The 9,221-nt window shown below is 40.3% G+C and overlaps 1 protein-coding gene across 1 annotated transcript; it reads left to right on the top strand.

Annotated features, from left to right (window-relative positions):
* Nucleotides 1–7,576: 7,576 nt before the first annotated feature.
* LOC142855487 (olfactory receptor 6C75-like) lies at nt 7,577–8,539 on the top strand. The gene has a single exon (XM_075981980.1). It carries the CDS (start codon nt 7,577–7,579, stop codon nt 8,537–8,539), a length of 963 nt encoding a protein of 320 aa, XP_075838095.1.
* The last annotated feature ends 682 nt before the right edge of the window (nt 8,540–9,221 follow it).

Genomic DNA, 9,221 nt, shown 5'->3' with positions numbered 1-9,221 from the left:
AATCTTCAAATTCAGTGCAATTCTTATAAAAATTTCACTGACATTCTCACAGAAACTTACAAACTACCCTCAAATTAACACGCAGGAACAAATGGCCTGGAATGGCTAAAGCATTTCTAAGTCAAAAGTGCAATGCTGGTGGCACCAGAGTAGTGAATTTTATACTTCAGAATAATAACAACAAAAGCAACACAGTAGGACGCAAATTATGCATATAGTCCAAATGAAATAGAATATATGATCTGAAAATCTCAAAAGAAGAAACAAAAATGGCCAGTAAATATGTAGAAACAATTTCCAATATCTTTAACATCAGGAAATTGTTAACCAAAACCACATGAAAATTTGTAGTGGAATTTCAATTGTACTTTAATAAATAATTATTTATTATTTTATTATTTATTATTGTATTCATTTTTGTTGTTTAATTAAATAAAATATTTAACAAAGGCATACAATAATAAATACCCATTTCAGACTGAGGTAGAGGTAAGGGCCAGTGGCTGACTCTTTTGCTTTTCTGACCTTCAGAAAAGCTTTATTTATTAAAATGTAAATGAGATGCCACTACCTAAATTCCATGTCATTCAAATTATACTGGCGGTGACCAATAAACAACAAATTCTGGTGAGGATGTAGAGAGGACGGTGTCTTTGTGACACTCTTGGTGGGAATTTAAGTATTGCATCTGCTGAATAACCAAGTATAAGAATGTCTGAAATGATCTAGAAGCAAGCAGGGTGTAATAGCTCACACCTGCAGTCCCAGCACTCAGTTGGTGGAATGAAGAAGAGGGATTGCTCTGTGTTCAAGGCCAGCCTGGTCTGTGGAGTAAGACCCTTTTTCTTAAAAGAAAGAAAACCCCATAGAAACAGAATTACCCAGTGACCCAGCTGTACCACTGCAATCCTGTAGCAGACTACAAAGATGTCTGCACATGCGTGATTGTCGTACACTATCAGCAATGTAAATTTATGGAATCATCCTAGATGTCCAGCAGAAGGTGAGTGTGTAAAGGAAGTGTGCCATGTAGACACTATTGTGTTTTATTTCCCAACAGAAAGCAAGATATGCATGTCATCTTCAGGAGTAAAGCTGGAGATCACCATGTTAAGCAAAGCAAACCAGGCTTATGCAAACGTTGCATGTATTCTCACATATTCAGAATCTAGATGTGCACACATAAGAAAGGAAAGCATAAAAGGAAGATGACCAGTGTGTATGTAAGAGAGAGTAATGGGGCTGTCACAATGGGCAAAGTATATGATATGAAGAAAATGCTATAATGAAACCCGTATCTTTGTACAACGTACAAAGGATCTAGCCCATTAGTTAGAACGGGTACATGTTAATTGAATGTTATTTGCTCAAAGGATCAAATCTTTCTGTTTACAAACAATTTGTATAAGAGTAGTCCTAGCATCTTGACTCACTGTAGCCTGGATCTGAACTGCACATAAATGTCCATCTAGGGAGAATGGAAAACTGGGGTTTAAGATAGTGAATATATAAGACTAGATGACTGACACTCACGCAGTGTTCGTGGACCTCAGACACCTGCTGAAGGGCAGCAAAGGCTGAGCCAGAGGACATCTGCTGTGCCCTGGTCATGAACAGGCGAAAGCACTTTGATGGCAGAAATTATAGCCATTGTTTTCTTTCAGGGAGAGTTACTTATTGTAAAGGGACAAAGAAATTTTTTTTATATCTATGATATTGATTATTTATTTATTTTTATTTATTTATTTTTGTTGAAAAAAATTTCTGCCTCCTCCCCGCCTCCCATTTCCCTCCCCCTCCTCCCCCTCCTCCCACTCCTCTTCCCCTCCCCCCTCTCCCCACTCCTCTCCCCCTCCCCCTACTCCATTTCCTCCCCTGAAGAGCAGTCCGGATTCCCTGCCCTGTGGGAAGTCCAAAGTCCTCCCCCCTCCATCCAGGTCCAGGAAGGTGAGCATCCAAACAGGCAAGGCCACCACAAAGCCAGTTCATGCAGTAGGATCAAAACCTAGTGCCATTGTCCTTGGCTTCTCATCAGCCTTCATTGTCCACCATGTTCAGAGAGTCTGGTTTTCTCCCATGCTTATTCAGTCCCAGTCCAGCTGGCCTTGGTGAGCTCCCAGTAGATCAGCCCCACTATCACAGTGGGTGGGTACACCCCTTGCGGTCCTGACTTTCTTGCTCATGTTCTCCCTCCTTCTGCTCCTCATTTGGACCTTGGAAGCTCAGTCCTGTGCTCCAATGTGGGTCTCTGTCTCTAGCTTCATCCATCGCCAGATGCAGGTTCTATGGTGATATGCAAGATATTCATCAGTATGGCTATAAAATAGGGTCATTTCAGGTTCTCTCTCCTCAGTTGCCCAAAGTACTAGCTGGGGACATCTCCCTGGACACCTGCGAACTCCTCTAGAGTCAAGTCTCTTGCCAACCCTAAGATTGCTCCCTTAATAAGGATATATACTTCCTGCTTCCATATCCACCCTTTCTTTATCCCAACCATCCCATTCCCCCAAGCTCCCCCATCCTCCCCTTCTCACTTTTCTCACCCCATTTCCCCTTACCCTCATCCCACCTCACCCCCAAGTTCCCAGATTTTGCCCAGCAATCTTGTTTACTTCCCATATCCAGACAGATGACTATATGTTTTTCTTTGGGTTCACCTTCTTATTTAGCTTCTCTAGGACCACAAATTATAGGCTCAATGTCCTTTATTTATGGCTAGAAACCAATTATGAGTGAGTACATCCCATGTTTATCTTTTTGGGTCTGGGTTACCTCACTCAGGATAGTGTTTTCTATTTCCCTCCATTTGCATGCAAAATTCACGATGTCATTGTTTTTTACCGCTGAGTAGTACTCTAATATGTATGTATTCCACACTTTCTTCATCCATTCTTCCATTGAAGGGCATCTAGGTTGTTTCCAGGTTCTGGCTATTACAAATAATGCTGTTATGAACATAGTTGAAAAAATGCTGTTGAAATAGGAACGGCGGGGCTACGTTCCTGGCACCCGGCCGCCCGCACGGCTAGCTTTACCCGAAATAATTACACGGAAACTGTATTCTTTTAAACACTGCCTGGCCCCATTAGTTCCAGCTAGTTCTTACATATTGACCTAACCCATTTCTATTAATCTGTGTAGCCCACGAGCTGGCTTACCAGGAATGATCTTAACCTGCGTCTGCCGGGAGTGGGAGAATCATGGTGACTCCTCAACTCAGGTTCTTTCTCCCAGCATTCTGTTCTGTTTACTCCACCCACCTGTGTTTTAACCTATGAGGGCCAAGCAGTTTCTTTATTGCTTAACCAATGAAATCAACAGATTGATATATGACACTCCCCCATCAAAATGCTTCTGTCATATGATAGGGCATCTCTTGGGTATATTCCCAAGAGTGAGATTACTGGGTCTTGGGGTAGGTTGATCCCGAATTTCCTGAGAAATTGCCACATTGATTTCCAAAGTGGTTGCACAAGTTTGCATTCCCACCAGCAATGAATGAGTATATCCCTTTCTCCACAACCTCTCCAGCAAAGGCTATCATTGGTGTTTTTGATTTTAGCCATTCTGACAGGTGTAAGATGGTATCTCAAAGTTGTTTTAATTTGCATTTCCCTGATCACTAAGGAGGTTGAGCATGACCTTAAGTGTCTTTGGGCCATTTGAATTTCTTCTGTTGAGAATTCTCTGTTCAGTTCAGTTCCCCATTTTTTAATTGGGTTAATTAGCATTTTAAAGTCTAGTTTCTTGAGCTCTTTATATATTTTTTTGTTTGTTGCAGGGTTAGTGATGATCTTCTCCCAGTCAGTAGGTTGCCTTTTTGTCTTAGTGACAGTGTTCTTTGCTTTACATAAGCTTCTCAGTTTCAGAAGGTCCCATTTATTCAATGTTGCCTTTAATTTCTGTGCTGCTGGGGATATACGTAGGAAGTGATCTCCTGTGCCCATATGTTGTAGAGTACTTCCCACTTCCTCTTCTATCAGGTTCAGTGTGTTCAGACTGATATTGAGGTCTTTAATCCACTTGGACTTGAGTTTTGTGCATGGTGATAGATATGGATCTATTTTCCTTCTTCTACAGGTTGACAACCAGTTCTGCCAACACCATTTGCTGAAGATGCTCTCTTTCTTCCATTGTATACTTTTAGCTCCTTTATCAAAAATCAGATGTTCATAGGTTTGTGGGTTAAAATCCGGGTCTTCTACTCGATTCCATTAATCGACTTCTCTGTTTTTATGCCAATATCAAGCTGCTTTCAATACTGAAGCTCTGTAATAGAGTTTGAAGTCAGGGATGGTAATGCCTCCAGAAGTTCCTTTATTGTATAAGATTGTTTTGGCTATCCTGGGTTTTTTGTTTTTCCATATAAAGTTGATTATTGTCCTCTCAAGATCTGTGAAGAATTTTGATAGGATTTTAATGGGGATTGCATTGAATCTATAAATTGCCTTTGGTAGAATTGTCATTTTTACTATGTTGATCCTCCCAATCCAAGAGCAAGGGAGATCCTTCCATTTTCTGGTATCTTCCTCAATTTCTTTCTTCAAAGACTTATAGTTCTTGTCAAATAGATCCTTCACTTCCTTGGTTAGGGTTACCTCAAGATATTTTATGCTATTTGTGGCTATCGTGAAAGGTGATGCTTCTCTGATTTCCCTCTCTGCTTCCTTATCCTTTGTGTATAGGAGGGCAACTGATTTTTTGGAATTGATCTTGTATCCTGCCAAGCTACTAAAGGTGTTTATCAGCTGTAGGAGTTCTTTGGTAGAGTTTTTGGGGTCACTTATGTACACTATCATATCATCTGCAAATAATGAAAGTTTCCCTTCTTCCTTTCCAATTCGAATCCCTTTGATCGCCTTATGTTGTCTTATTGCTATTGCTAGAACTTCAAGCCCTATCTTGAAGAGGTATGGAGAGAGTGGACAACCTTGTCTTGTTCCTGATTTTAGTGGGATGGCTTTGAGTTTCTCTCCATTTAATTTAATGTTAGCTATTGGCTTGCTGTAAATAGCTTTTATTATATTTAGGTATAACCCTTGTATCCCTAATCTAGAGACAAAGAAATTTATAACATAGTGGGAAATGTCAAAGTTTGAGAGGTGGTTACATGACTCTCCTTTGTATAAGAATCTCTCTGTACACTTAAATTTCTTCATTTTAAAGTATGTGAACTGTGGGGCTGGTTAGATGGCTCAACAGTTCAGAATACTTATTCTCTTATAGAGAGCCCAAGTTCACTTCCCAGGATCCAAGTGGCAGATCACAGCCATCAGTAACTATGGTTCCAGGGGGCTCTGACTAACTCTGTGGCATCCACAGGTGACAGACTTACGCATGATGGTACACATATATACAAGTAAGAAAACACTACACATAAAATGGAAATAAATAAATCTTTGAAAATGTGATAAACTATGTACAACATAATTCTGTATTTCCTCACACAAGTAATTTTGGGAATCATGAAAAATATACCTCTAAAGAGGTATCTGAATACTATAGAGGACGATGAGGATTATTGAGAATGAGGTCAGAAGGTCGCCATATGCAATGGAATCTTAATTATAATATTCTCCTGAATTTTTCTATTTCCAACAATGAACAATAAAATGTCTCCTGGGATTATGCTGTTTTTTTAAATCCAATTCTCATATTTCTCTAATGAATGTCCTAGAGGTTTGTCCTTTTGGACCTTGTGTGACTATACCCATGATAGTAAACAATCCTGTAGTAGTATATCATAGGATTTATAAATGTATTATCATTTATGACTGCAATTATTTTCAGCTATATATAATGGACTTCCATAACTAGCTGAAAAGAAAATAGCTACCAACCTCTATGAACAAGAAGATTTGACTTTTATTGTCCTCTTTCCCTAAGTTTCTTTGAATGGCTGTACAACCAGGAGGTATGATATTCATATTAGGTCCCATATAAAGTTAATGCACTTTGTGGAGTGAGTGTGCTATCATGTCTCAAGGAATGGACAACAATTCCATAGAATGATTATTTAGAAATAATTTTCTGTCTTGAAATAATAAATCCTGTATTATTTGATTTGTAGGTCAAAGACATTACAGCTCTTATTTAAGAGTGTTCTTTTACTTTTGTTTTTTTTCTCTTGCCTAGGGGGAGGATTTTACTTGGTTGGGAGAAGGAAGAATTAACTAAAGCATTTCTTTTCCTGGGATCTGCTTCCTGGTAAGTATGTGGCCAAATCGAGGATGTGCAATTTGAAACAGAATGGTCGTTAAGCTAGCACCATGTTTCCTGCATAGTTAAAGCCGTCGATCTGGGCAGTCAGGAAATTAAACCGAGCTGACTAGTGTTGAGTGTTAACACTGGAGCACCAGTTTCCCTCAAATCCCCAGACTCTTCCTCTTAAAGCTGTCACCCCTCATTCTGCCTTCTACCGGGCAATGTCTTTGAAATAACAACGTGCCTTCAGTTGTTGATTCGATTTGCAGCGGAACCTTCTATTAACAATGTTTACAGGAAGGCAAGGGCCGTGGACAAATTGTGAAGGACAGCAGAATCAGAAACTCCCGTTCTGCAAGGACAGTAGCTGGGGCAGGACATGGAGTTACACGTTATGTGTTTCTTCCTTGTGCCTGGATAAAATTCCATTGCACTTTTTTGCCATCTTCACACACAGTTCCTTTTAACCTCACTGGAGAGCTATGAGAATCTTATGGTAGGCAGCATTTTTACCCCTTCTGGGAAGTGGGAAATAACTCATTCTGCACAGACTTTGTTTAAAAATCAGCTTGGGATTATGATAGTCGGAGCACAGCCATTTCATGCTATTTTCAGAGGCTACAGTCAGCACATAGGAGGCCTCCAGGACACACGTCTGCAGTCCAGACACCAGCACTGTTTTCTGTAGGGTGATACCTGCAGTGTTCTGTGGTACTTGTGTGTTTCACCTTCAAAAGCATCGTTCTCGGTTTTTATTCTTTACCTTATGTGATATTATCCAGAGATAATATTTTTAAGACTATGTGATTCTGAAAATCAACACAAAACCAGACTACACATTCCATACCTATATTTTAGAAGTGAGAAATGTAAAAATAATTTACAATAAAGTATTTTCAATTAAAATACGACTCCTTAGAGTAATAAGAGCAATCAACTTTATTTGAACATTTTAAAAATTGAACATAAGTTCTTTTCTCATATAATACATCCAGTTCCCCCTCAATTCCTCTAATCTCTCCCCATCTCCCCTAGATCCACTCTTCTTCCATTTCCCTTCAGAAAAGAGCAGGCCTCCAAGAGCCTACAACCGAACACAACAAAACAAGATACAATAAGACAAGGCAAAAGCTCTCAAAATGAAGCTGGACAAGGCAAACCAACAGGAGGAAAGGAGTCCCAAGACTGGGCAAAAGAATCAGAGACATACTGATCCCACTGTTAGGAGTTTTACACAATACTAAGCTAATGGCCTGGTGCAGACCCCTGCAGGCCCCGCACTTAGGGCAAACAACTTTTAAAAGAAGTGGCCACCAATTCAATTATTTATTCTTTGATGATAGCAGATTTGCCTAACAAATGAAGAAGGTTGATGGCAAGAATATCAGGAGCAAGGATGGAGCCGAGGAATGAGACCACAGTTGTGGAGTTTGTGCTGGAGGGGTTCCATGTGGCTCAGCACCTGGGCAAGGTCCTCTTCGCAGCGCACCTGCTGGTCTATCTGGCTTCAGTCGTAGGAAACACACTCATAATCGCCATCACTTGGACTGACCCTCACCTGCAGACCCCTATGTACTTCTTCCTCAGAAGTTTCTCCTTCTGTGAAGGCTGTTTCATCTCCACCGTAATCCCCAAACTGCTCTCCATCTTTCTTTTTAGAGACAGAGCGATTCATTTCGCTTCTTGCATCACGCAAGCCTTTTTCTTTTTGTTTCTTGGGTCAACAATTTTCTTCCATATGGCTGTGATGTCCTTGGATCGCTACCTGGCCATTTGCAAGCCACTGCACTACCCAACCATCATGAACCCCAGGGTCTGTTTCCTTCTGGTTTTCTTCAGCTATGTGTTTTCCTTCCTTCTGATGACTGCTGTAATCCTGAAGCTCTCCTGTTTGTCTTTCTGTGGCTCCAATGTCATCCCCCATTTCTTCTGTGACCTTGGCTCCTTACTTCATCTCTCCTGTTCAGACACTAAATCTCTTGAAAGAATGGCTTTTGGCGTCGCCTTGGTTGTCCTTTGCACATCTATCATCACATCTCTCTTTGCCTATATCAACATACTCTTCTCGGTCATGCACCTTCCATCGGCCAGGGAGCGACAGAAAGCTTTCTCCACCTGCTCATCCCACCTCATCGTCCTCTCTCTCATGTACGGCAGCTGCGTGTTTATATATGTGAAACCGAGGCAAACAAGCCGGCTGGAATCCAACAGGGCGGCTGCTCTCGTGAACACAGTGCTGACCCCGCTTCTGAACCCTGTCATCTACACCCTGCGCAACAAGCAGGTCCACCAGGCTCTGAGGAATGCACTGTCCAGGGTGAACTTACAGAAATAGCATTGCCTTCTTCAAAAGGTGCGTCTTCTTGGTCCATCTAACTGAAGCTCCCCTACCGTGGAAACCCTCTCTATAAAACGTCTGTATGGTGATCTGGTTTATGGTAAGCTCACTAGATCCTTGCTCCCTTAGTTTGCAATGCTCTTTACAATTTGAAAAAAAATGTTCACCATTTTGTTCTGAAAATATCTTCATTTTTGTTTATTGGCCTTATATTAATTCAACCCAAATAGCATTTATGGAGAGCCTAAAAATATTCATCAAACAATGGTCTTCTTCACATTTTTGAACGATATGTCTGCAGGTTTCATAGACTATGCAAATGTTATGTTGCTTCACATTCAGGTCTTGAACATCCATGGATTTTGTTATTCGTGAAGTTTCTGGAAGGATGTTGACAGATAAGACTCACACTAAGTCGTTAAGCTAAAAATAAGTTACCAATCAGATTCAATATTTGATGTGTGGGATATGTTCTTTTGCTTGAATTTTCTGATACTTAAGGATAAATATGTAAAATTTTTTCTTTACACTTTGTTTACTGAAGTAAAAATATCAGAAACAAGTTGGGTTTGAAACAAATCAATGATAAACATATTTCTTCCTTTCTTTGGATCCATTTGTTTTAGAGGCATAAATAGTCTAACTCTGGGCACTTGATATGCATACTTTAAATTTATCA

The sequence above is a fragment of the Microtus pennsylvanicus genome, chromosome 8, assembly GCF_037038515.1.
Source record: "Microtus pennsylvanicus isolate mMicPen1 chromosome 8, mMicPen1.hap1, whole genome shotgun sequence".
Lineage (NCBI taxonomy): Eukaryota > Metazoa > Chordata > Mammalia > Rodentia > Cricetidae > Microtus > Microtus pennsylvanicus.
The sequence above is the reverse complement of the archived record's forward strand: the minus strand, read 5'-3'. Positions and strand labels throughout refer to the sequence as shown.